The following is a 27,958-nucleotide window of genomic DNA, read 5'->3' as shown; positions in this document are numbered from 1 at the left end:
TGAGTGATAGATCAGTTTTCTTCATATGCTCATGGCACATATCCATCTCCAGTGATCCGCTCTTGTATATATGGATTCTCCTAATTTTCAATCTCTATGATAAAAAACAGACTTCTCACTTGGCAAAATTCATTTTGCCAAGTTCTAGTGAAATGTATGTAGTATGTAGGGACATGAACTATGATACATCATTCAGTATGTTGGAGCCCCTTCAATACGCTTTTTTTTTTCTTTTGTCATATTCTGTGTCTACAGAAAGTCATTCAGGTTTTAATACAAAGATAAAAAGAGAAGTTAGACAAAGATGAAAAGCAGAGGCTGGGAGATTTATCTTAGTGTAGAACGTAATTTAGGTCAGTTAAAAATGTGAAAATCAGCATGATTTCTCCCAGGCTGTATTTTTGCATTGCATACAGTGTCACAGGATTACTTTCCATGCAGTAAAAAATTACCCAGATTCAGAATTTCCAGCTGGACTCAGCACATGATCAGTGTTTCTCTGGATATTTTTTTTCCAGGCCTTTTGGTTGGAAGAAACACTTCTCCACTGTCTTGCTTCTTTGACAGTGCCATGAGATTGTCACCGATACAGAGTAAAGGCTCAATCATTGGCAGGAAGTTGTCTTTGCTCAGATTACAGGCAATGGTAGACTGGAAGGCTTCAAACACAGAGCTATATTGTCAGTTCGGTGGAAGTAGGTTGAGCAAGAAAATCCCCAGTGTACTGAGATGAGGACATGTCCTTGAATGTGTAAGATAAGTAATGTCAAGTGCCAGGAAAGGAAGTAGTTGTATGGCCAAATCTTTGTAGCAGGAGCATGTGTCATGAATGAAATATCAAGAAGGTAACTAGAAAGTAAAATGAATCTTGGTATACTTGGCAGTTTTGTATTAAAGAAAACTCAAAAAGATATAATACCGCCTTTTAGTTCTTTTCTGCTTATTTCCTGTAATAGATATTCAAGGGTTTTCTACCTGAGATTGCCTTCAACCGATGGGTATAAGCTAGAGAAAGTTGCTTTACTTAATGTGTCATTGAAGGATTTCATGGCCAGAATAACTGGGTTGCTGTGAGTTTTCCAGGCTGTATGGCCATGTTCCACAAGCATTCTCTTCTGACATTTTGCCTACATCTGTAGCAGGCATCCTCAGACATTGTGAGGTCTGTTGAGAGCACTTGATGAACCAAGGACACAGCATATAATTTGAGAACACAGAAATGCTGGACCACTCTAGCAACCACCATGTCAGACTACACAGAGAAGCCATTGAAATCCACAAGCACGTGGACAATTTCAACAGAAAGGAGGAAACTATGGCCTTGTTTAATCACACCTACCCTGCTTGTTGGGGGATTCTGGGACTTGTACACCAAACATAACTTCTGCAAACTCAAGCTGTAAACCAACAGTTTTAAAATGGCAAATGTGTTATACACATAGCTTAGGAAGAACTAAGATGGTCTAAAACTTTGGTACTCCAGGTGTTTTGGACTTCAACTCCCAGAAATCCCAGCTAACTTACCAGCTGTTAGGAATTGTGGGAAGCCTAAAACACCTGGAGGAATCACTGGTCTAAAAGAAGGGAAGACAATGTTCTGAGCAAAGTTGGAAAAGTATGTTTTTGAGCTGGAAAAGTATGCTTCATGGTGGTGACATCAGATGGTAATATGTGAGGGTGGGTGATAGATACATAGCATTGACAAGTAACATGATATTAGGGGTGCAGTTCAGATACATAGCATTGACAAGAAAAATGCATGAGGTGAAATATATACACACTTCTACATATATATTTATTTATGTACCTCCCATCTTGCTATAAACTTGGAAAAAAACTATCCAAACGTCTTTACATTTTGAAAATAGATGATTCTTTGTAATAACTGGACTACAGTATTCATCTGTGGAGGTCATGAAAAGAATGGATTTCTAGTTCCCCATCCCACTGTTGGATTTTTAAAAATTAAACAATTTGCTGTCCTTCATGCTGCATTTGCAAGTATGAAATTCTTATTCTGCAGAAAAATGAGAAGAGGGAGAGGCCCAGAAAGAATTAAGTGCAATTTCCCTTGAACTTCTTAGCATATAAATCCCTGACATCTTTCTACAAAAGCAATGGTTAATTTTGATAATATTTATTGGTGTGTGCCAAACAAATGTCTAACAATGCAGCTTCAAACAGGTCTGCTGGGAAGTAACACTCATTCCTTTCAATGAATCTTATTCCCATGTAAATATATTTTGGTATGACTATATTAAAAATGCAGTCCAAAATGCCTTCACTTGAACTACTCTCAATTGAATTTAATGGAATTTATTCCTGAGTTCTGCTCCTAATCTAACCATGTGAGCTATCTTTTTTTTTATTCTACCTGCATTTTATAGAAACCTGTTAGCTTGTTTGTAATGCCTAATTTTCTCATTCAAGATGGAAGAACACTTTCATCAAATATCCATCTAGATGTTACCGAACCACCTGCCCAGGTAAGACCAGTTCCTCAAAAACCTTGGTTATTCGTTTAAATAAAAATAATTGACTAAACTAAGCTGATGCATACATTAGCAACTATGACTGGCACCTTTCTGGTTATTCCTAGAAGGAGCAAGTTTATATTCAATCAGTTATTGAATGATGAGTCAACACAGAGGGAAATGCAGTAGAGTCTCACTTATTCAACCTTTGCTTATCCAATGTTCTGTTTTATCCAACGCAGTCTGCCTCCCACCTGAATCCACAGTCGTTTCAATACATTGTGATGTTTTGGTGTGAAATTTGTAAATACAGTAATTGCTACATAACATTCCTATGTATTGAACTGCTTTTTCTGTCTATTTGTTGTAAAACACCATGTTTTGAAACTCAATTTGTAAAATCATAACATAATTTGATGTTTAATAGGCTTTTCCTTAATCCCTCCTTATTATCCAACATTTTTGCTCATTCAACTTTCTGCCAGCTCATTTATGTTTGATAAGTAAGACTCTAGTGTATAATGATTCATTGGGTCTATTCAAGTTAGGACAAACAACAGGATTTAAGACATTGTGATCGAGTGCATTCCTTCATCAGTGTAGAGTTTCACACTGGCAGAAAATGGATCAGTTTTGTCCCCCTTCTTTTCCAAACATCTTCCCCATTTCTCTGGTGAACTGTGAAAACTATTTTGTTCTTCCGTTCTGCTAGGAGGATCTCCATCAATGGAAATAATCCCTTCATCTAAAGCAGTTATTACCCTCCTTCCATCTTCCAGTTGTTTTGGACTTCAGTTCCCAGGATCCCCAACAGGTGGGGCTTCTGGGTGCTGAAGTCCCCAAACCTGGAGGACCAAAGGTTAGGAATCACGAATCTAGAGGATTAGTCTGTTAGAATGAAGAAAAAATTGAATATATAGAAAGAGTTCTGAATGAAATCTAGATTTTTCACTAATTTTAAATGAATTTCTGAAAGAAAAGTAGGCTGTATGTTTCTCTTTTGTGTTGCTTTAATAAAAGAAGGAATTTTGATTTTAGGTAAGTTTTTTTCTGATATGTTCATTTTTATTTCAAAGATTATTCTTAACAAATTTCTCATCATATTAACTACATTAAAGACAAAACATCTGATCATTTGCTAGCATTCTGTATTTGTTTTTTGCTTTTCTTTATTTTTTTGTCTCCCACACACTATTTTTTGGATGATTAAAAATGAGAGGTTGCAACCTCTAACTAATGCAGCCCATTTTTACTTTTTGGTTTGTTATAAAACCAATTAACGCTTTTTAACTGAACTGTTTATGTAAGTCCAGGATGCCTTCTTAGGCTCTTTCCACACTACCCCTATATAGTAGGATCTGATCTTCTTATCCCAGATTATCTAGCAGTGGAGAGTCATATAATCATGTTTAAATCAGACAATTTGGGGTCAGATCCTTGGATATAGGGCAGTGTAGAAGGGCCTTAATGTTATCCCCTCTATTGAGGCATGAGTTTAGATGTATTTATACGGGTAGGAAGATGAGGAAGGATTATAGATGGAGGCTATTCATTTAATTTTATCACTCTACAAAACATGAATATAACTGAATAACACTGATTACAATAATTAAAAACATCATAGCTTCCTTGTTTCATTGGTATTTACTCAGTCTGTACATATGTGGCTTCAGTCCTTAATCCATTTTCTACATTTTTCTCGTAGTCTACATCTGAGTAGCTTGGACCACTGCAGATAAACCTGCCTCACTCCCTCTACATTTACTTTCACAACTTTAATGTGTTCCAGAGTTTATTCTTCTTATCAAAGTAGAAAGGAATGCTGTTGCTAGGATCAAAACCGGAACATGGTGATTAAATACTCTGATTCAACATAGAATGAAATGTGGTCAGCTTTTCTGTGGGCTCAGCTTTGCCTGTAACTGAAATCACTGTGGATGTGAGTGTTGATGCCAAATTAAATTCCACCCTCCCTGATTCTTTCCCTTGATTTTTCAGATCCTTGCAGTTCCCTTCCTTGCCAGAATGGAGGCACGTGCATCCAACAGGGTTTAGAAGGATACCACTGTGTCTGCCCAGCTGGATTTGAAGGAGATGTTAATTGTGGTATGTTGATTACTGTTAGGCACAAGTGCTTTCATTTTTAAAGCATTGGTAGCATCAAACAATTCCCAGAAGGCATTATCATAATACTGTTTGTTCAGGAATAGAAGACAGCAGAAATGGATAGCACTTCAGAAGCTTGATTAACAACCAACCAACTCAATCACTCTATGCCAGTGGTTCCCAACCTCTTTTTGACCAGGGACCACTTGACTAGAGATCACTTTGACCAGGGACCACTTTGTCCAGGGACCACTTGACCAGGGACTATTTGACCAGGGAAGTGAATGTTTTATTCAACTAAATTCCAGTACTACAAGGGCAGCAAAACAATGATACAAAAAATGCAGGTATAAACATTTGTGAAAGACTCATAGTATAAATAAAACCTACAAAAAATGAGAAATTAGAAAGAGGGCATTTCTGTATTCCATGACTTTGGGATGGGGGTGGTTGGTTAAAAATGGGTTTATATAATTTCTCATGTTTTCTAGGTTTTATTTATTCTATCCATCTTTCACAAATGTTTATTGCTGCAAATTTTCAGTGCATCATTGTTTTACTGCCCTTGTAGTACTGAAATTTAGTTAAATAAAACATTAACTTACGTAACCAGGGACCACTCTCCAACATTAGTACCGGAAGGGTTATGAATCAGTTTTTGGTTAACTTTAGATTTGGTTTGGGGTGCTGATTCAGAAAATTGAACATCAGCTCTGGTTTCAGATACAGAACATATGCCTTGGTCAGCGACAGGGAAAGAGTGGCAGGCAATGTGAAAGGGTGGAAATTAAATAAATAAATAAATGAAGAGGAAAGGGGCTCGTGGACTAGATTGTTGTCCTCATGTACCACTGGTGGTCTGCGGCCCACAGCTTAAGAACCGCTGCTCTATGCTATGCAAAGTTATGTGTACCATAAGACTACAGCTGTCATGGCATGAAGTGGGACATTGAGTAGGAGTTCCTTCCTATTCAATAGATGAAGCTCTAAAGATTCCTACGAGTTATACCTCATCTGCACATCATGTTTTGTTTTAAATCAGCATATATTATTACAAAAATGCAAAATAAGTCAAAAGTTGGACCAGTAAAACAACAATAAAGCAATAAATAGTAAAATAATTCATTATGATTGCTGAATCTAACTAGGGTTAACCTATAGTGATGTCCATCAGCGACTGCGTAGCCTACCTTTTAAGCTTCTTCTGTTTTTATCTGATTTTCTACATCATTTCTTTACTTTTTAAAATTCCAGCACCCAAACTGAGTCTTGAATGCAGTGTGGACCTTCTTTTTCTAGTAGACAGTTCTTCCAGCACCACTCTTGAAGGATTCTTACGCTACAAAGCTTTCCTGAAAAGATTTCTCCAAACAGTGTGGAGTGCAGAGACTTCAGGGAATGTGGGTGTGGCTCAATATAGCGATGATGTTGAGATGACTGCCCAAGTTGGGGACTACAAAGACGTGCTCAGTCTGGTAAAAGTCATTGATTCCATGCAGTTCAATGGGGGGAGCACCTTGACTGGCAAAGCTTTGCGGTATATTACGCATAATGGCTTTCAGAGTGCGCCAATTTTTGCTGATGTCCCTGATGACCTCCCACGTGTTATCATCTTGCTGACAGATGGAAATGCTCAGGATTCAGTGGTGGAGGCAGCTAAATATAGCAGAAGCCAAGATGTCTTCCTTATTGGAGTGGGCAGTGAATTTTTGAGAGCTGAGCTGGAGGAAATTACAGGGAATTCAAAGCGGACAATTATCTACTCAACACCACAAGATCTATTCAACAAGATTGCTGAGTTACAGAGAAAAATCTGCAGCATAGAGAGCCAAGGTAAGTGTTCTTGGAAGGATGCCAGACTAATTGATATTTTAATGGTTCCTATTGATTGGTAAGACAATTTTTGCTTGCCGTCGCCAGTTGTGTATTTTGATACATATTTGAAAATGTGACAAGGAATATAGGAGCAGAGTCATCATTTTTCAGTGAAGTTCCTCAAGACCAATTGCCTGAAACTATTGTAGATTTGATCTCAACTATTCTTCAAAAGTACTCGAGAAGCTGATCAGGAGGGAACAGAATATGTGTACCTCCTGATACATTATAATTCTCCCAAATTTCAGTTTTTGTTCTTTCAAGTGGAAAAATGCATTTGGTGGCTTTTTTTAGAGATGAAATAGTGTTTGTTTCATTTAAATTCTAACCGCCTTAATGCGACATATACTTTCTCTCCACTTTCAAATTTTATTCTGTCAAAAACTCTGTGAGATAGACTAAATTGCGGAATGTCCAAAGGACATCTGTTAAACTCTATTATCTTCTCTTGGTGTATTTTTAAGATGCTGACCACATATTCAACTAAACATTCATGAAAACCTATTGCCTATTTTTTCTTTCTTTTCAGATTGTCCATCTCAACCAGTGGATTTGGTGTTTGCTTTGGATTCTTCAGGTTCAGTTGGAAGGGACAGCTTTGCGCATTTGAAAACTTTCATCAGCAGTCTGTCGTCCAAGTTTGACATCAATCGAGATGTGACACAGATAGGACTTGTTGTCTTCGGCAAAAGGCCTCAAACCATATTTGAGCTGGACACACATGTTACTAGTTCAAATCTCCACAAAGCCATCAGTCAAGCTCCCTTTGTGGGTGGCTCTGTCTCAGTTGGCAGCTCCTTGCTGCATATTTATGATAATGTCATGACTGTCCAAAAAGGAGCAAGACCTGGTGTGAAGAAGATTGTAGTGGTGATTACAAGTGGGACTGGAGTGGATGATGCCATAATCCCTGCTCAACAGCTTCGTAATAACGACATATCACTAGTTGTTGTTGGAATTGGACATGTCCCAACTGGCTCATTACTGAAGATTGCTGGTTCTCATAATAATCTGTTAAGGATTTCTTCATACAAAGATCTAAAATATAATGAAGGGCTTATACTTGAAAAGATATGTGATGGTAAGAGGACTATTTTGACTTTCTGATTACATTTTGTACTTAGTAATGACTGTAAAAGTGTCTTTCTTGGAGAATGTCTCTCTGTTCTTACTACTTCTATCATAATTATCAACTCATCTCACAAAATCCTGGTTAAAAGAATATCACAAAATGCAAAGTTACAAGAAAGCAAATGCATGGTTAAAAACATATCCAGTTAAGCACTAAATCTATGAGCTTGTCAAAAATAGAATAATGTGAGGTGATATGCATTGATATTAGGCTTGAGCATGGATCCATTTTTATTTTCCTTTATTTTTTGATTATTTTTATTTAGTGGGACTGACTAGGAGTTGGGGATGTGCGGGACAGATGGGTGGTGTGTGTGCATGCATTTGGGGGCTTGGGAGGGTCACCCTTTTAGTTTTTTCTCCTTCCCCTCCTCGCCTTCAAATACTTCTAAAAGATGATAATGATAATAATAATAATAATAATAATAATAATAAGTCCCAGTAAGCAACTTGAGAAACTGCAAGTTGCTTCTGGTGTGAGAGAATTGGCCGTCTGCAAGGACATTGCCCAGGGGACGCCAGAATGTTTTGATGTTTTATCATCCTTTGTGGGAGGCTTCTCTCATGTCCTCGCATGGGAAGCCGGAGCTGACAGAGGGAGCACACCCGCACTCTCCCTGTGACCTGTCAGTCTTCAGTCCTGCTGGCACAAGGGTTTAATTCCAAGCAAAAATAAAACACTCAATCTCTGAAAACTACTACCACCTATTTATCTCTCCTCTAGAGTAGAATGTGGAAACAACTTTAAGGAAGCATTAAACCAAAAGCAAAAAGGAGATTGAAGCTTGCAGTAGAGGAAAAAAGGGGGATTTTAAAAAAAAGGAATCCCAGGGAGGATAGTTCCAAGTCATCGCTCTTCCTTCCCCGGGCCTCCTTGAAATGCCTTGGAAAGCTGAGTGACATGCTGCATGAAAGTGCACACCTCCCTGCAGAGCCTCTCCTCTAGAGTACAAACAGCTTTAAAGAAGCATTAAAACCAGTCTCCTCTACAGACAGAAGGGAAAGTATTGCAGAAAGAGTGGTATCTTAACTATGATGTTTTAATCCAGGTCTTGATGAAGAATGTAAGGACAAACAATGCCTAAAATGATGGGAAGGGGAGCTTGGGAAGCCACCCCCCCCCCCCATAACAGGCTGGATAGGGTGCTTTCTTAATCCCGTTGCTGACACCCAGGCTCCCTTGAAGGAAAAAAGGAAAGGCTCCCAGAAAGGATGCTTTCTTAATCCTGTTGCTGACACACAGGCTGCCTTGAAGGAAAAAATAAAAAGGAAAGGGTCCCAGTAACAGAAAGAGGTGCATCGTAAATTCCCAGTTGCTGCCAATGGGCCGGATCTAGCCGTATTTTTCGGCTACAGACCAAAAACGGCTATCCAGCTATCCACCCATTTTCGGGAGGTACGTGAAAACAGATACGGAGATCTATCGATATTCAACCAGCAGAAAAGGATCAAAGTTTAGCCAAAATGCACAAGCCTAATTGATATACATATACCTTTGATATGTGTGTGTATGTGACTTCAGGTTCAACCAAATTGAACTTTTCCCCAACTCCCTGTTCACCTTCATCAATCTTTGGAAAGTTACACACATTTTAAAAGTTTACAAAGAGGTAGCTGTATTATTCTTTTGCAATATGATGTCTTGATTAACTTGCTTTTATTTTAGCATGTTTTCAAATATAATATTGATTAGTAGTAAGTTGTAGGAGTGGGTTAGATGATAATAGGATCTCAAAAGATGCCAATCATGTCTCTTGCCCTCAATTTTCAAAGAGCTGCATAAGATAATACAAGTCTTTCAGGTCTTTAGTATAGGTAGCATAGCGGCATGAAGGCAATAAATCTTCTTACTAAAGGTCGGTTCAAAATTTACTTTTGTTATATGCACAGAAGTGAAGACTCTTGTATGTAGTATGTTGTAATATATGTAGTGTGTCAGGGAGCCACTGCATTTGCTTCTACCTCTGCTAATGGATTGCAATTTGGAAACATAATTCAGTTCAGCTGTTTCAAATTTCTCTTTCCAAGTCTGAGATCAAAAGGAATCACAAATAGTTTGTTCTGATATGCTTTTCATCCAAGATTATCAACATATTCCTAATTGTTTTTAATAATAGCTATACTTCCGAGGGTCAGCATATTTGTTTTACAAAGCAGAGCTTATGGTAGGAAAATGTTTGTGCCCTTTAAGCAGCCGAAGCTTAACCTTTCTTAAATGGCCAGGGATATAATTTGCTGCCAAAACTTGTGTGGGAGAGAAAGGAATGTGATGATGCAAGTAGCAAACCTTAAAACGGGGGCTATAACTGTAATTTGAGTAGTAGGCTAGAGATTAAGCCTGGAGCCATACAGTTGTAACTTACCTGCTTCTGTGTTTTTTATGGCACTACTACGTGCTGTTTTGTAAGCTGCTCCAAGGGATGGTGATGGGATGGTGGCGGGATCCAAATACAGTTGTTGTTGTTGTTGCTGTTGTTAGTCCACTGGTAAAAAGTAATTTTTCACTGTGGATTTCTGTTGACAGAATGCCACCTGGAAACTGGGGCCAAAGAGAGCTATGTCCAAACTTAAGAGGAGAGGCTGGGGAAGCCTGGGGCTGCATTCAAGTGGTTGGCTTAATACTTCTATTGTCATAAACTTTGGAGATGGACAGGATAGACATAACAAACACTGAAAAGCCAATTAATTGTGGATGGCTTATAATTCAAGACCAAGATAGAACTCCAGGAGATTCAGATTAGATCCCACGACATGAGACACTCTAGTTTGCTATAAAGATTGCACCACAGAGTATGATCTTTTGATTTATCCCACAAGTAAGGTAGTACCTGCAGCATTAATATCTGTGAGATGTTGCTCTGAAAGTTCTCCTTCTCTGAAAGTCAACAGGCTCTGCTATGATTTCTGTCTTTTCCAGAGTCTCAGCAACTCGTGAACCTCTGCAGACCCAACCCTTGCATGCATGGTGGAACATGTGTTCCTGGGAATGGCAGCTACCGCTGTCAATGCCAAGGATGGGAAGGACCACATTGTGAAAACAGTAAGGCTCATTGCAAAACATTTCTGTTCAATTTTAGGTGTCTAACTCACAAACCTTTTGTTTTTAGACAAACTGTGCCAAGAAAATCCCACTCTAGGTTTGTCTTAACGCTGCCATAAATCAGAAATGACTGACATATATGGTAACAGCCAATATACATCTTACAATATTTTTCCCTAATGTTAATTAATTTATTTATTTAGACCATTTCTACCCCGCCCTTCTCACCCCCGAGGGGGGACTCAGGGCGGCTAACACAGGCAACTATTCAATGCCAACAATATCAAAACAACAATATAAAACAGCAGTATAAAATCCATTACATAACAATTAAGCAATGATATTAATTAAAATTACATAACCACATAGAACAGATCATATAATCACAGGTCATAAAGCCATTTCCAATTTTCAAACAATCCTATTGTCCGAGTTCAGTGCCTAAAGTGCTGTTGTGCCCACTAGCCAAAGGCCTGGCTCCAAAACCACATCTTTAGTTTTTTCCTAAAAGGAAGGAGGGAGGACGCTGATCTAATCCCACTGGGGAGCGAATTCTACAAGCGGGGGGTCACCACCGAGAAGGCCCTGTCCCTCGTCCCCACCAGATGCGTTTGAGACGCTGGTGGGACTGAGAGCAGGGCCTCCCCAGTAGACCTTACATTACGAGGTGGAACATAGAGAGAGATACGTTAGGATAAGTAAGCTGGGCCAGAGCCATATATTAATGTTATTAACATTGTTATTAACATTGTAATGGGAATAGACGTATCAGCGAAATGAAAATAATGCATTCCTAAAGGATTTTTTTAGAACTATCCTGAATATGACTAGCTAATACTCAAAGAGTTGACAGTGTGCAGCTATTTTTGTTTTCAGGCTCTGCAAGATATTAGTATAGTGAGGACTTTAAAATGTAGTTAAGTAGTTGTTATTTTATAGTTTTATTTTTTCTATGTTTCATTAACAAGAACAAATATTCACGGCTTTGATAAGCATCTTAAATAAAGAAATACATATACAACCAATTCATACTGTGGGACTGGGTACCAGGTAATGTAATCATAAAAAGGTAAAGGTTTTCCCTTTGACATTAAGTCCAGTTGTGTCTGACTCTGGGAGGTGGTGCTCATCTCCATTTCTAAGCTGAAGAGCTGGCATTGTCCGTAGACACCTTCAAGGTCACGTGACCAGCATGACTGCATGGAGTGCCATTACCTTCCTGCTGGAGTGGTACCTATTGATCTACTCACATTTGCATGTTTTCGAACTGCTAAGTTGGCAGGAGCAGGGCTCACCGCGCTCTCTGGATTCGAATTGCTGACCTTTCTGTCACCAAGTTCAGTAGCTCAACAATTTAACCCACTAAATCACTAAGTGTAATCATATCTCACTTTAAATGTTGTAAAAATGAAAACCCTCATTTAAAATAAAAAAACTTATTGATCAGAATATAACACTAAATTATGATTATGGTGATGATGACAATGACAATGATTATTGTTGTAATTGTTACAGGAATTCAGAGGGGACACACTTCACATTTACAGAAACATCCAGTGATAATCCATGATCTGCAAAACCAACATGGATGGCAGCAGCAGCACAGAACTCAGCAGCGGTCAAAAAGACAGATGCAGCAGATTTAGTGGGGCATTAGAAATACTGTGATCTTCAGCCAATGAAAAGTCTCTCGCAAAATAACTGAAACACAGGCAATATTTGCAAGCTATAATGCTATTTCAGAGCATGAGACATTTGCACAGAACCAGTTCCTGGTAAACCAAACGAGGTTGCTAACATCTGCTATATTTTATATTAAATATTTATTATTAATATGCAGACACTAAGATGCTACACAATAGATTCCTTAGTGCTGAAGATTTTGTATTTTTTAAATTCCATGGGATATTCAAGACAATTGTACATTTTATAACCAGATCAAAACGCTAAAAAAAACCTAAGGTTAACTTCATATTATTATTTTCCCCAACATCCTAAAATAGTTTAAAATTCTAGGGGTGCATTACTTATCTCAATTTGGCTGTTAAAAAAAACATATTTTTTCTTGATGCCTTTGTTTTTAGGCCTGTTCCTGAGGTCATTTGGGGTGCAGATTCAGAAAACTGCAGTGGATAAACTACATCATCTCTAGATTATTAAATATGATTTTCTGTGGATGAGCAGATGGCATATGTTCTGTATCAGAAACTAGAGCTGATGTGGTCCAGCCAATGCAATTTTCTGTATCAGAACCCCAAATAACAAAACCAAATCTAAAGTTGACCAAAAACTGATTCGTAACCCTTTTGGTACTAATCTTGGAGAACGGTCCCTGGTCAAAGTGGTCCATGGTAAAAAAAAAAAAAGTTGGGAACCACTACCCTAAAGGCACCAGATCCCATCTGATCTTGGAAACTAAGGAACATCAGCTCTGGTAAGTACTTTGGTGAAAGGCCACAAATGAAAACCAGGTGCAGTCAGATGTACTTCACAGAAGGAAGTGGTAAAACTACCTCTGAGTATTCCTTGCCTGAGAAAACCCTTTGAAATCCACATAGTTGTCATAAGTCTGCAAGTGACTTGAAGGCATATACATATATAGCTTGGAAAACAAATAATTATTTCAGTTTTGGGGGATACCAAAAATGCCCCTCATGCCCTCTGGGTGACTGGAAGGACCATTTCACATCATTTTAGTCCTCCAAAGTTGTTTCAGCACCAAGAAGTCAATTTATAGGTGACCCCAAATTTGAAAAAGTCTTCTACTTGACCTAAAACAACTCAGGATGTTCTCAGAATAATTTTGCTGCTGACCATTTAGAGTTCTTCAGCAGTACTTCTAACTCCAAACAGGGTGGGAACTGTATGGCTGTCTAGGTGATGTTGGACTCCAGCTCCCAGCATTCCTTGTGAATTTGTGTTGATGAGGGTTGGGAGCTGTATCTTTTTACAACGAAACAGGCATTTCTGAGCATGCTTTGATTTCTTTTCTTCCCCCATCCTCTCTGTATGTTAAAACACACAGGGAGCTTGAGGTGTTGAACAAGGGAACCTCTCTTGACTTTGCCTTCAGAGATCTGGAACTGTGGTTTAGTCTATGTGTAACCATACCCCCCCCCCTTTTTTTTTTTTTTTTTTTTTGCTAACTTGGCTTCCCAGAAATAACAGAGCAAATTCACTTGTTCCCTATTATGTGTGTGAGAGAATAGAGGAGATATTTTGTACTGTATAAAAACATTTCTAAATTGTGCCTGACCGATAATGTTTTATTGCTTTGAAGCACTGCATCAGCAACATAGCATATAACGTCTAAAGAATCCAATAAATGCTTTGCTTTATGTACCAGCTCCATTTTTGTTACCAAATCCTACTGTGGTAAAGTAATATGAAAGATGCTGAATGAATCATGATAACCCAAGGAATGATGATGAGATTGAGATAAAGCTGGTTGATCTAATTGGTCAAACAGTGGAGGCTGCTTAGTTCTGTTTCTTATATCAGCACAGATTTTATAGCTGTTCCTTCTGGGTCTGGATGGAACAATGCTGTCATCCCTGCCAAGTAATGTTATGTCAGATTCACTTACAATATCGATGCGGGGGCATGAAAGATATTTATAGTCCATAGTAGTTTTCAGCTCTATTCAGTATATTGAGAAAACAAATTCAGACTCTACTTGGTTGAAACCTAGGGCAGATCTACCATTAGAACTTGCAATGTGGTGTCCTTAGATGGCAGATGGTGGGAAGAGGCAGCTGGGGGTGGGGGAATGGGGAGAGAGATGGTGCTTTTATGTACAGTGGAGGATACGTCTTATTGCAAGTCCTGAACAAAGATTTAATAGGCAGCAGGGGAGAAAGATGCTACTTTCTCCTGTGATTCAGGCAGCAAAATGTCTAGAGTCAACTCTAACAAAGTTTCTGATAGGCTGATAAAGCTAAAAGAAGTTACAGTGTTAAGCAGCATGCATGTTGTGAAAAACAGTGTTGTACCCTACATCCAAGGTAAATCCAAACACATTGAAATCTAACCACCCCTTTTGAAAAGGGAAGGAAAATGGCTATGTTTGTGCACCAAAATGTTTGCATCTCTGTTATGTATCCTGATGCAAAGAAAGTTATTTCAAGGGACAAGATGACACTCTTCAGATTACATAGCACATGGTATTTAGACAGTGGTTGGCTGAAAACATTGTAACCTAATTTTGTCATTGGTAATCTCAATCATGGAGCGCCAGTATGGTGTAGTGGACCATAAGTTTGGAAAGCAGAACTCAAATCGTTGTTTGGCCATGGAAACCCACTGGGTGACCTTTGGCAAGCCAGATCCTCACAGCCTCAGAGGAAGGAAAAGGCAACAAATCTTGGCAGAAAAACTCCACAATTAGGGTTATTCTGTATTGGAAACAACTTGAAAGCACAGAACAAGAACAACCTAAATGCCCTAGAGGCAGATCTTGTCTGATCTTGTAAGCTAAGTAGGATCAGCCCTTACCTAAACTATTCCTGGAGGTCACCGTAAGTCGAAAGGTGACTTTTAAGTATCATTACAGCAGTTGTATCTTACCTGGATTCAAGTCTACCTTATAAGGACAAATGAAACCCTCCCACACATGCAAAGCTGTTGTTGAGCTCCGTTCAGTATGATGTACCAATTTATATATTTTTATTGTATTGAAACTTATTGAGAGACATCTTGAATGTGGCATATTGAAGTAGAAAAGATGATGAAATAGTTGAAATAGGAGCTTCCAGCCGTACTGATATGCAGATTTCCTTACACATCTGCTTGTGTTTTGTTTTTGTTTTTTTGCAATGGTGTAATATCCATATTCAGTTCATAGTTGTGTAGGTAGAGTTCTGCAAGTATAATATTGCACATGCAATTCTGCTTTGCTGGATGGTGTGCAGCTATTTTGTAGGCACCTCCAATGTGCCACTTGATTGCCTGGGATTGCAGAAACAGCAAGCGTGTTCCCAGATACACAGTTGATTTGACAATATCCATATGCAGATGAAGAGTGAGTTAATACAATATTAAAACTAGCAAAAGCTTGTGTCACCATCTGCCCCCCTCCCCCACCCCTCAGAAATGTGGAATACTTCAGAATACAAATATTGTTGGTGGCTCATGAGATACATGGGATGAATAATCTTGTGGACCAAAAAAGAGCCATGATTTAAGTATGTAGAGAGCCGAAGAAAGAGATGCTTATATCCTGGCCAGTACATGTGAAATGCTACACATGAGTGCTCTCTAGTGGACAGAAGAGTATGATTTTTTATTCTTTCAAAAATCCATATATTTATTTATTTATTTATTTATTTATTTGATGCACTTATTAACCGCCATTCTCAGCCCTTACGGGCGACTCATGGCGGTGTACAGTACACATAAAAAGACAGTTACAAAGGACAGTATCAACAACATATAACTATACGACAAATACAAACTACATAAAAATCCGCTTCGTCTCTTAGTAGAATCATAGCCAGTCTCATCTTCCTTATACCATTCCAGTTCTCATTACCGTAATGTTGTTGCTTAGCACTTAATTAAATGCCCTCTCGAACAGCCAGGTCTTAAGGCTTTTTCGAAAGGACATGAGGGAGGGCGCCTGTCTGATGTGTGCCGGGAGAGTGTTCCACAGCCGGGGGGCCACCACCGAGAAGGCCCTCTCCCTCGTCCCCGCCAGCCGTGCCTGTGATGCAGGCGGGATCGAGAGAAGGGCCTCCCCAGACGATCTCAAGGTCCTCGTGGGCTCGTAGGCCAAGAGGCGGTCAGAAAGGTATTTTGGGCCGGAACCGTTTAGGGCTTTGTAGGCCAAGACCAGCACCTTGAATTGGGTCCGGTAGCAAATCGGCAGCCAGTGGAGCTGGGACAACAAGGGCGTTGTGTGCTCCCTGCTACCCGCTCCAGTTAGTAACATGGCTGCCGCACGCTGGACCAGCTGAAGCTTCCGGGCCGTCTTCAAGGGCAGCCCCACGTAGAGAGCGTTGCAGTAATCCAGGCGGGATGTGACAAGAGCGTGTACCACCGTGGCCAAGTCAGACTTCCCGAGATACGGGCGCAGCTGGCGCACGAGCCTAAGCTGTGCAAATGCTCCCCTGGTCACCGCTGAAACCTGGGGGTCCAGGCTCAACGATGAGTCCAGGGTCACACCCAAGCTGCGAACCTGCGCCTTCAAGGGGAGTGCGACCCCGTCCAGCACAGGCTGTAACCCTATATCCCGTTCGGCCTTGCGACTGACCAGGAGTACCTCTGTCTTGTCTGGATTTAGTTTCAGTTTGTTCGCCCTCATCCAGACCGTTACAGCGGCCAGGCACCGGTTCAGGACCTCGACAGCCTCCTTAGTAGCAGGTGGGAAGGAGTGACAGAGCTGGACATCATCTGCATACAGATGACACCGCACCCCGAAACTCCGGATGATCTCACCCAGCGGCTTCATGTAGATGTTAAACAGCATGGGGGACAGTATGGAACCCTGTGGCACCCCACAAGTCAACGGTTGTGGTGCAGAACAGGAGTCCCCCAATAACACCTTCTGGGTGCGGCCCTCCAGAAATGACCGGAGCCACTGCAAAGCAATGCCCCCAAGACCCATTTCCGCAAGGCGCCCCAGAAGGATACCGTGGTCGATGGTATCGAAGGCCGCTGAGAGGTCCAGGAGCACCAACAGGGACACACTCCCCCTGTCTAGCTCCCGGCGCAGATCATCCACTAAGGCGACCAAGACCGTCTCGGTACCACACCCCGGTCTGAAACCAGACTGTGCCGGATCCAGATAATCCGTGTCTCTCAAGAATACCTGGAGTTGTGAGGCCACCACGCTTTCCATGACTTTGCCCAAAAAGGGGAGATTGGAAACAGGCCGAAAGTTGTCCAATTTAGTGGGGTCCAGTGATGGCTTCTTCAACAGCGGCTTTATAATAGCCTGTTTTAGGCTCGCTGGAATCTTGCCTTCCCGAAGGGAGGCATTCACCACCACTGTTACCCACTCGGCCAATCCCCCTCTGGCCTCTCTCAGAAGCCAGGATGGGCAGGGGTCTAGGATGGACGTGGTGGGCCTCATTCCTCCAAGTATCTTGTCCACATCCTCGGGTTTCACAAACTGAAAAGAATCCAACAAAATAGGACAAGCAGGTGCTCTCGTTACATCCACAGAGTCTGCATCTAACGCGGCGTCCAGCCCAGAACGGATCAAGGCGACTTTGTCTGCGAAGAACCGAGCAAATGCTTCACAGCGCGCGACCGAATTGTCAGGGCTCCCACCTGCAGAGGCGGGAGTTAAAAGACCTCTGACAATCCGAAACAGCTCCGCCGGACGGTTCTTTGCAGACGCAATAGTGGCCGCAAAGAAAGTTTTCTTTGCGGTCTTTATTGCCGCGGCATATGCCCTAAGAAAGGACACAAACCGTGCTCGGTTTGACTCGCTCGGTTCCGAACGCCACACGCTCTCTAGTTCCCTCTTCCTTCGCTTCATAGCTGCCAGCTCCTCAGTAAACCAAGGGGCTGGTTTAGCTCGGCTACTTGAGAGGGGACGTTCCGGAGCAATCATGTCAATAGCCCTGGTCATCTCCCCATTCCAGAGAGCCACCAAGGCTTCGACATGGTCACCTACCGAGGTGGCGGGAAAATCCCCAAGAGCCGTCAGGAAGCCATTCGGATCCATCAGTCTCCTGGGGCGGACCATCTTAATGGGTCCTCCACCTTTGCAGAGGTTAGGGGGCGCAGTGAGCCTAAATCTGATCAGGAAGTGGTCGGTCCATGGCAACGGAGAGATGGACAACTCCTCCACACCGCCACCCTGTTCCCATCCCTGGCAGAAAACCAAATCCAATGTGTGTCCAGCACAGTGGGTGGGGCCAGATATTTGTTGGGACAGCCCCATGGTTGCCATGGCAGACATGAAGTCCTGAGCCGCGCCTGTGAGGGTCGTCTCGGCATGGACGTTGAAGTCTCCCAGCACAAGAAGCCATTGAGACTTCAATGCCAGGCTCGAGACCACCCCCGCTAGCTCAGGTAGGGAGACTGTAGTGCAGCGAGGTGGACGGTACACTACTAGAATCCCTATACTGTCCCGGTCACCCACCCTCAGGTAGACGCTTTCGAAATTTGCGGTCTGCGGGATGGGGCACCTGGTCAGATGGATGGAATCCCTATAGACCACTGCGACCCCGCCTCCCCGCCCTCCGGATCTAGGTTGGTGCTGCACGGAGAAACCCGGAGGACAAAGCTGGGTCAGATTTACTCCTCCAGCTTCATCCAACCAGGTCTCCGTGATGCACGCCAGATCTGCCCGTTCGTCCAGGATTAAGTCCTGGATCCAGGTCGTTTTTCCGTTGACAGATCTGGCGTTCAACAGCACCACCTTCAGACCGGAGGGTCCGCTCACCTGGTTACACCAATTTACCTTAGGAGACCGATTTGGAATTTTGATTATAGATAAATGGTCCGAATTTGGCCGAATTTGAGGTCTCCTTTTCCCGCATCTCCTCCTTCCCACCACGACCTCTATGGGGGCCCCTCGGCTAGTGGAACACCTCCCCTCCTCCATGCCGCTATTCCTGGCTAGGGTCTTAATCACATTTTCACCAGCTGTTTGGGATGTTGGCCAATTTTGCTGGCCTTCTTCATCCCCCCTCCTCCCCTCATTGTTTCCCACCGGCTCCAGCCCACTACCTCCCCTGCCCCTTCCACCAGATAATAGTAACAGAGACAGTAAGCATAGGAGGGTGGAGGACCACATGGATGGAAATGAACACTTCGGTAGATGAGGATACCGGAGGCAAGCGTTAGCCGCGAAATAGGATGGTCCTTGAATACTAGAGTCTTAAAGTGCAAAGTAAATTCCGCGGCTACCGAGTAATTCTTAAGGTGCAAGGTTTTTAAAGTGCAACAAGATATTAAAGTGCAACAGCCTCAACAGAAAAAATATTTGGCCCTCTATACTGCTGAAGTGCGGCAGGAGGAGTTGGGAGGGGTAAAGTGCAACAGTTGGTAAAGTGCAAACAGTTGGCTACGGAACAGGCGCCACTAAGCGCTATCTAGGAGGTCTTGCCACAGGAGAGAAAAAAAGTTTCTTTGCAGAGTATTAGATAATGCTAACAGTCCAATAGCATACCTTACAGGCACCAAATCCCTCTAATCTTGGAAGCTAAAAGCTAAGCAGGGTCAGTTCTTTGTTGGTACTTGGATGGAAGGCTGCCAATGAATACAAGGACATATTTCAAAGGAAGGAATTGGGTTTTCCTTGTTGGCCCTTATGAAATTATGGGATCATCATGTTGATGAGCAACATGAAGATACGCATACACATAACAGTCCTCCAGGTTTTAAAACTGAAAAGCTTGTCTGTATCTGGGTTTGGGAATTCAATGTCACTTGGTAAATACTGTGCAAAGGGATCTTGCAGTTCCTTAGAGACTAATTGAGAGAACAAAGTCGGTAGCATAAGATTTTGAAGACTTAAGTCTACTTTTTCAGAAAAAGTACACCTAGTTTACAAAAGCTCATGCCACCATTTTTCCTTCTCTCAGTTAATCTCTAAGGTACTACAAAATCGCTTTGCATACTGATATTACAGACTAACATTGCAATTGGTAAACACTGTGTGGTTGCTTCCTTGTTCTCAACTAGTTAACTGTCAGAAAAACACACAGATTTAAGATAGAACCAACATCATTATTTATTTTTGTATTTTAATTTTTTTACAAAACACCTCTAAAATAGCAACGGATTGGGAAGACACATATACAACAAAGGGAAAATTGTATTTTAGCCAGCTAAGCTGTAATAGTATTTTTGCACAGTTCCATGAATGAACCTTTTGGATTACCTGCTTTTGTATTGAATCTTTGTGTCTTGTCACCATTGGCTATAGTACTTTGGGGATGACACAGAACTGTATTACATAAGGTGGAGCAAAAGAGTCAGTTGCTACACCTCCAGTACTTTCCCCCTTGATGCTTTCCAGTTGTCAGGGCATCAAAAGTACCAAAGCTTTCTTGACTCTTCTATCTCCTCCCTGCTTAAACATTTCAATCTTAATCCCTGTGTAGCACCAGTAAATGACACAACAGAATACAGACATCACAAAATATGTTAGAATGATATTGAGCGCATATACAATGGTCAAGGAGTTTGCCTGTTTGAAGCAATACTTTAAGAACAAGTGTGGATATTGCACTGTGAAATCTTTTAAGACTGAGGTGAACTACCTGCTGCTCTACAAATGTGGTACAAGGCACTCCACTTCAAATGGGTTGGTGGTCTGTGAACTATTTGTGTATGTGTTCTTTCCACTTCTTTGAATACAGAACACTTGTTGAATTGATATATGCATAATTTGCAATTAACTTAGATAACCCTTTGCCTGCAAACTGGCAGCCTATTCTCACTCACTAAGAAGAAATCTCAGGATACGTGGTTTCACCTATAAAAGAGCAGAAGGTACATAAACCTGGAATTTGGGTCTGCATTTGACCCCTAAGCTTTCCAGAAGGCTCTAACCTGACATAATTCAGCCAAAGTTGAGCATTTCTAGGGCTCAAAGCCAATGTTTCCTCAATCTGGATCAGTTATTTTGGAGGTGAACTATTTTGAACAATAGCTCACCAAATCTCCTAGAATGCACATGTGAGCAAGCATATTAGTAGAAGGTTGTTAAAATGGTCATTCACACATGGGACAGCACAAATGTGAATGAAGAAGATGTAGCATTATTTGATGATCCAAAACTCTGGCATGCGGGGAAGGAGTCTGATAGAACCATCACTTAAATAACAGGAATGAGCCCATAGCATACAGTCACATTACACAAATGGCTATGTTCAGTTTATACAGTTAGTACTCCACATTAGTGGGTATGCTTTCTCGTGGATTTGTCTATCCATTAATTTGATTAATACGTTCTTCCTAGGAATCTCTATGTCATGGGTTAAACCCTTGTGCTGGCAGTATTACCGATGACAGGTCAGCGGTTGAGCTCCCTCTGTCAGCTCCAACTCCCAATGTGGGGTCATGAGAGAAGCCTCTCACAAAGATGGCAAAGAATCTGGGCAACCCCTGGGCAATGTCCTTGCAGACGGCCAATTCTCTCACACCAGAAGTGACTTGCAGTTTCTCAAGTTGCTCCTGACATTAAAAAGTGGAAATTGAACATAGAAATGCAGTAGAGGACCTGGAGATTCCTAGAGAACACTTCTCTAGCCATTGGTAGCTTATCCTGTAATGGAAGATGACTAACACTAGTGGCACTGGCACACCTAGAGATTCCTACAGAGGTGTGGTCTCAGTCCTCCGAAATAGTTATTTTCTTATTTGTCTTTTCTCTACTTTTTGGGGTGTGTGTGTGTGCCCCTAACCCCAGTGAATGTAGAGAGCCTACTGTATATATTCTGGATAAAACAGCATATTCCCCGTGGCTTTAATTGCTGAGAAGCTATTTCGTCACAGTGTACTTATTAGCTGGCGCACAGATATTAGACTTCCTGCAACAATGAACCAATATGAGTACTAATTTGTTGCATGGGAAAATGATTGGCAAGATCCTTGGTAAGTCTGATGGGTTGATCTGAATTTACATGATGGAGCACAATGTTAAAATGAAATACCTTGCCTTGAGAAATTATTCATATACAGACAAAATCAAATGTTAAATCCAACCTCTCAACAATTCTGGTGTAAAGCCATGCCTAATTTCTGTAATTTTTCTGAATAGAATTCATTCAAATCCTGTCTTTAATTATACTCTTGTTTGTAGGCAAAACAATGTTTAAAAACATTGAAAGGATTCTGTATTTTTAAAATAATATTTTGGTGATACCATTCCTGCTATGTTTTTTTTGCTTCTGAATTTAATTCCATACATATACAGCATACTCCTTATGCTGGTTGCTGTACAGGATACTAAAGGATGTATTATTGGCTGAAAAAAGGAAACCATTATATGGCTGTTATTGTGAAGCACTGCAAAATCAGTAAAGTGCATTGGTATCATTAGGAATCATATCATGAAAGACACTAAATAAAATGCTACCCCTTCTCTATGCCTCAAATCACCGTGAACTATGTGAACAAATATCAGTCACAGCAATTTAGGAATTAACTTATTGGCATTTTAAACAACCTTCTGGTTCAGTTCCACAAACTGAACCTCCATCCATGCATGGCTTTGGGGTTCACATCAATATTCAATATATTGTGAGCTGTTTCCTTGGATATAGAAGGATTCTTTATGATTGTGGGATGGTAAATGTCCATGACCTCAGTGTTCGGAATGCATCCCAGTCAGTTCCAATGCCCACAACTGGTTTATTATTTCTTACATAGAGAAGCGTACTTTGTACCAATATTAAATTCTGATCATACTCTATTTTGGTTAGGAATTATTTCTCACAAGATGGTTTTTATTTTACATACAACTAGAAAGCAGCCACTTTTTGGGTTGCTTGATGCCCTTGAGCTTCTCCCAAGTTTTCTCCACTGGTTATTAAAACTCTTATGCAAATTAAAAGTCTAACAAGGTGTCTTCAATTTACCTTGTCTTGACCCTATCTTTCAGACAACCACCTCTATGTAACATTAAACAACAAATCCTGGATTTCACAATGCTATAAACACCAAAAAGTTGAAATACACAAAAGCATTCATTATGTACAGCAACATATTTATGACAACAGTGGGATTAGAAGCAATGTTTCCACTTGTGTTAACTCTCTTTGCTGCTACACAGTGCAACTTTGCTAAAAAGGAGCAACATCCTTGTTCTAAAAAAAGGCCCTGTTTTGGCAAGCCGGGTCTTCTTCTACAACACAGCTAGAAAGCATCTGGCCGAAGTCCATGGTTTCTTCTAGATGGAGCAACACAGTATACTTCTTGCAATGCTTTGCCTTTTTTGGACCGTTTATCTACTGTCAATAGAATCCTGTAGTCCATGAATGGCCAACTCTAGTTATAAGTCCATTCTTGATGCTGTGAGACCCTAACTAGCACCCTTCTTCTCCCATTCCTGCAAAAAGAAAAGAAAAGAAAAGAAAATTTAAATTGAATTGTTTGTATTGGGGTTCCTAATCATGACTTACGCATTAAAAATACTCTCTATGCTAACTTTCCTCAGGCTCAATGTGAAGATAACATACCCATTATGGATACAGTTTGTTTGTTTGTTTACAGTATTTATATACTGCTTTTCTCACTCCTGTGGGGACTCAAATCCATTTACAAATAATAATAATAATAATAATAATAATAATAATAATAATAGTAGTAGTAGTACAATTCAATGCCTTACATACATAAACCAAATCATAAATTGAACAGCATATGACTAAGCAGAAAATACAATAGGACAAATTCACCATAAGATAATAAGACATTTAAACATAAAGTATAAAAATTAAAAACACCTAATAAAAACATTAAAATCACATGATCCAAACTCATAGACCAGGCCATTCCAGATGTCAATTACACATATTCCATACTTACTTCTTGTACTGTGTTACTCTGCTAATGAAAAGCTTGGTTCCACAACCATGTCTTTATTCTCTTTCTAAAGGCCAGGAGGGAGGGCAGTAATCTAATCTTACTGGGGAGAGAGTTACAGGTTGAGGAGCCACTACTGAGAAGGCCCTATCTCTCGTCCCCACCAACCACACTTACGAAGCAGTTGGGACCGAGAGCAGGGCCTCCCCAGCAGATCTTAACCTCTATAATGGTTCATAAAGGGAGATACGTTTGGACAGGTAAGCTGGACCAGAACTGTTTAGGGCTTTGTAGGCTAAAGCCAGCACTTTGAATTGTGCTCAGTAGCAGATTGGCAGCCAGTAGAGCTGGCATAACAGAGGGGTTGTGTACTTCATGTATGCCGCTCCAGTGAGAAACATGGTTGCTGCCTATTGGATCATTTGAAGCTTCCGAACAGTCTTCAAAGGCAACCCCACGCTGTAACAAGAGCGTGGACCAGTTCCCATACTTACCTTAGCCTTCTGTAAAACGGTTCCTTTCCCTGTGACCATGATAGACAGTGGCCGGTTCTTTAGTGCCATTGCTGAATTGACAGGTGAGCTTTCTGTACTATTCATAGGATTGGCAACTTTCATCTGTTTTTATAGAAAAAAGAATATTTGTGATCATATAAATAATAATAAAATACGTTGACAAGCATTTGAACTCAAAGAGGCCTCTGGTTTTAAATGCTTAAAGCAGAGCTTGAAAGGGTTAATTTCTTTTGGGTTGTCCCTGGTTGTGGGAGTTATAGCTTGAAGCAGAAGTTCCCTCAAGTTTTATTCTGCATCAATATGGAAGGATTAAAAGCTAATCTAAATAGAACTAGGTCAAATAGTGGTTTTAAGAGGAGTTTTGATTAATACTTTGAAGTGGCAGCACCTACACTGAGGAAGGAGAAGCAATTTCACAAATGTGCAAACGACATTTTTACTGCAGGCTCAGTGATTCAAGACACAGGAGAACAGTAATTGGATTTCTTGAGGTCTTTTTAAAAGCAGACAGCAATGGCTGGAAAACAGTAAACTGGCCAGATGAATCAGCTACAAAAATAAAAATCAGCTTTGGGGAAAGCAAAGAAGAAGGAGAGTTATATGCTCATACCGTGCTTTTAGCCCAGCAGGAGAGAAACCTGGATTCCAATACTGCTATTAACAGCTGCAAAGCAAGTTGATGTGTAATTTTATTTATGTATTGTCGAAGGCTTTAATGGCCAGAATCACTGGGTTGTTGTAGGTTTTTCAGGCTGTATGGCCATGTTCTAGAAGCATCCTCGCCTGCCATAGATGCAGATGAAACGTCAGGAGAGAATGCTTCTAGAACATGGCCATACAGCCCAAAAAACCTGCAACAACCCAATTTTATTTATTTGTCAGTTATACTTATTTTCTTCATATCCTTCAGAGTGGTTATGGCTCTGCTCAAAATCACCTAGTGAGTTTCAAGGCCCACTGGAGACTAGAAGGCAGCTCTCTCATGTTCTCATGTTCATAGACTAGCCTTCTAACCACTACACCACTCTGTGAGTCTTACATCATTACGGCACTGTGATTTCACTTAAATTATTATAGTTCTATCCTATAGAATGTTGGTTTTTATCATTGTTGGATAGTCTTTAGAATAATCAATCAGAGAGCTCTAGTGCCTCACAAAAGTGCCATAAGACATGCAGTGTGAAAGCATCCCACTCAGGTTTTGATTGGGAAAATGGTATTGGGTGAAAGGGCCAAAGATTTATTTGATTTGTGATAAATGTTGAGATAATTCATCCCCCTCTTCACAAGATGCACTCTGCTGATTTTTCTTTCTTTCTTAAAATACACGTTTATTGAATCCCTAGTCTCCTGTGTTGTCATAAGTGATCAAGAGAAGCTGGTTCCCTCCACTGAAAAAGGTTCCACCATTACAACCAATCAAAAGATCTGACCACATACTTTGGGACTTGAATTCTCAAGATGTGTGGTATCCACAGCTGTGCCAAGAGTAACTGGACCCGACTCGGCTTTCCTGAGATTTTCTTTTACTTCTACAAGGTTCAGCTCTAAGTCCACACGCTGGTCTTCTTTCCGTTTGCACTCCTCCTCTATTTCCTTCAGGTTTTGCTCCATTGTAGACAAAACACTCTTGTCTATTAAGGGAAACACGTGGATGTGAATAAATAGTAAGTGACAGGCATGTGCATATGTCTAGCCTCGTTCCCCACTCTTAAGGTAGGGGTAGGATATATGGAAAAGAAAAAAATAATTACATGATATCTCTTAGAACAGTGGTTTCCAAATGCTGGTCTTTTAGATGGGTTGGGTTTCTACTCCCGGAATTATAGACTGAAGTATTTGGATTTTGAAGTTCGAAATACTTGGAGAACTAAACCTTGGGTGCCACTGCCTTAGACTAACTTCTATTACAGTGTGCGCTCTCAAGGATCACAGTCCACTTTGTTCAATGTATGGAGGATAAATGTATGCATTCAGGTATCTATGAATAATGCACATAGCTGGAGATAGGAACAGATAAAGCTGGGTATAAAAGGTGCAATTATACTATTAACATTAGCAGTCAATGAAGGAGTTCCCGGTGGCACAATGGGTTAAATCCTTGTGCCAGCAGGATTGCTGACCAAAAGGTCAGCAGTTCAAATCCAGGGAGCGGGGTGAGCTCCTGTCTGTCAGATTTCTCATGTGGGGACATGAGAAAAGCCTCCCACAGGATGGTAAAACATCTGGGCATCCCCTGGGCAATGTTCTTGCAGATGGCCAATTCTCTCACACCAGAAGCAACTTGTGGTTTCTCAAGTCACTCCTGACACGAAAAAAGCGCAATCAATAAAACTCTTGATGACATGAACAAATTTCTCTTCTTCTGTCTTCAAAGTTTAAAGGAATTTGGTGAGGATCATGACTGGCAGCTTACAAGATAAATTTCTGGCATATTAGTCTTCATCTCACCAGATCTACTGGGGGAACATCATATGTAAGAATATAAGCTCTTATTGGCACTATGGGCCAACAAGCAGAAATGAAAGACATCCTGAGATATTTACCTGTGCAGTTTGTTAACAATTCTTTCAACTCCCTCTTGTCTTTCCGAAGTTGTGCCAGCTGAGAGCGGATTTCTTCTTTTTCCTTCTCTAGGCGATCTCGCTCTTCTGAGTATCTCTTCACTTCAGCCTCTGTCCTGTTCTTACCTAGTTTGGTTTCAACAGGAGCTACAGACAAAGACACAAAATTATACTGAGCTATGTCACCTGATTTAGCAAAACAGCAGAACGATAGTAATCTAGTCACATCATTAATTGGCAAAATGGTTATTTTTTTTACAGATGGTCAAACAGAAGACATTACTTGTAAGTCTTGATCCTCAAGCTCTTGGCGTGAAAAATATTGTTACAGTCAGTCAACTCACCTGGATTTACTACCTTGGGCCGGTCTCCTTTCTCTTTGGGCACAGACACAATTGTGGTGGCATTCTTCATCTCAAAGGCATTCTGTAGAAAGGCAATTTGCTGTTGTTGTGCCTGGATTTTGACTGTGGTTGTCCTCAGTGGTAGGAGCTCATCTACATCTGAAGGCTTCTGTTGGGATAACAGGACAAAAGAATGTAGTAGAGATTAAACAACACAGTGAAAATGACTGTCATTTAAGAGTGTGCAACAAGCAGAACATGGTCACCCTTTGGTTTACTTCCTGCCAGAAAAGTAAAATCACAGCATTTTCCCCTGGTGAATAAGGAGGATGGCGATTATGCAAATTCATTTTAAGAGAATCACATTTATTCTTATTTATTTGCCTCTAGGAAGCACAATTGTTCTTTAAAACAAGCGGTG

At 40.8% G+C, this 27,958-nt stretch overlaps 2 protein-coding genes across 3 annotated transcripts in view; one reads left to right on the top strand and one right to left on the bottom strand.

Moving 5' to 3' along the window:
• The window catches only part of VWA2 (von Willebrand factor A domain containing 2), a 54,632-nt gene extending 40,661 nt beyond the window's left edge, over window positions 1–13,971 (top strand). Inside the window, exons 9-14 of the mRNA XM_060768460.2 lie at window positions 2,431–2,486; window positions 4,473–4,580; window positions 5,835–6,413; window positions 6,985–7,536; window positions 10,504–10,626; window positions 12,142–13,971. Of these exons, the coding sequence (XP_060624443.2) occupies window positions 2,431–2,486; window positions 4,473–4,580; window positions 5,835–6,413; window positions 6,985–7,536; window positions 10,504–10,626; window positions 12,142–12,272 (1,549 nt within the window). The 3' untranslated portion in view covers window positions 12,273–13,971. The remainder of the gene's footprint in view (window positions 1–2,430; window positions 2,487–4,472; window positions 4,581–5,834; window positions 6,414–6,984; window positions 7,537–10,503; window positions 10,627–12,141) is intronic.
• A 6,318-nt stretch (window positions 13,972–20,289) lies between these two features.
• Window positions 20,290–27,958, bottom strand: part of AFAP1L2 (actin filament associated protein 1 like 2) — a 112,795-nt gene continuing 105,126 nt past the window's right edge. For both annotated transcript variants that reach the window (XM_060768461.2, XM_060768462.2), the window contains 5 exons: window positions 27,538–27,706; window positions 27,176–27,340; window positions 26,070–26,263; window positions 24,609–24,731; window positions 20,290–23,638 (listed from right to left, as the gene is read on the bottom strand). In XM_060768461.2, coding sequence (XP_060624444.2) covers window positions 23,612–23,638; window positions 24,609–24,731; window positions 26,070–26,263; window positions 27,176–27,340; window positions 27,538–27,706 — 678 coding nt within the window. In that variant the 3' untranslated portion in view covers window positions 20,290–23,611. The remainder of the gene's footprint in view (window positions 23,639–24,608; window positions 24,732–26,069; window positions 26,264–27,175; window positions 27,341–27,537; window positions 27,707–27,958) is intronic.

Source organism: Anolis sagrei, chromosome 3, assembly GCF_037176765.1.
Source record: "Anolis sagrei isolate rAnoSag1 chromosome 3, rAnoSag1.mat, whole genome shotgun sequence".
Classification (NCBI taxonomy): Eukaryota; Metazoa; Chordata; class Lepidosauria; order Squamata; family Dactyloidae; genus Anolis; species Anolis sagrei.
This window is presented reverse-complemented; position numbering and strand designations above follow the sequence as displayed.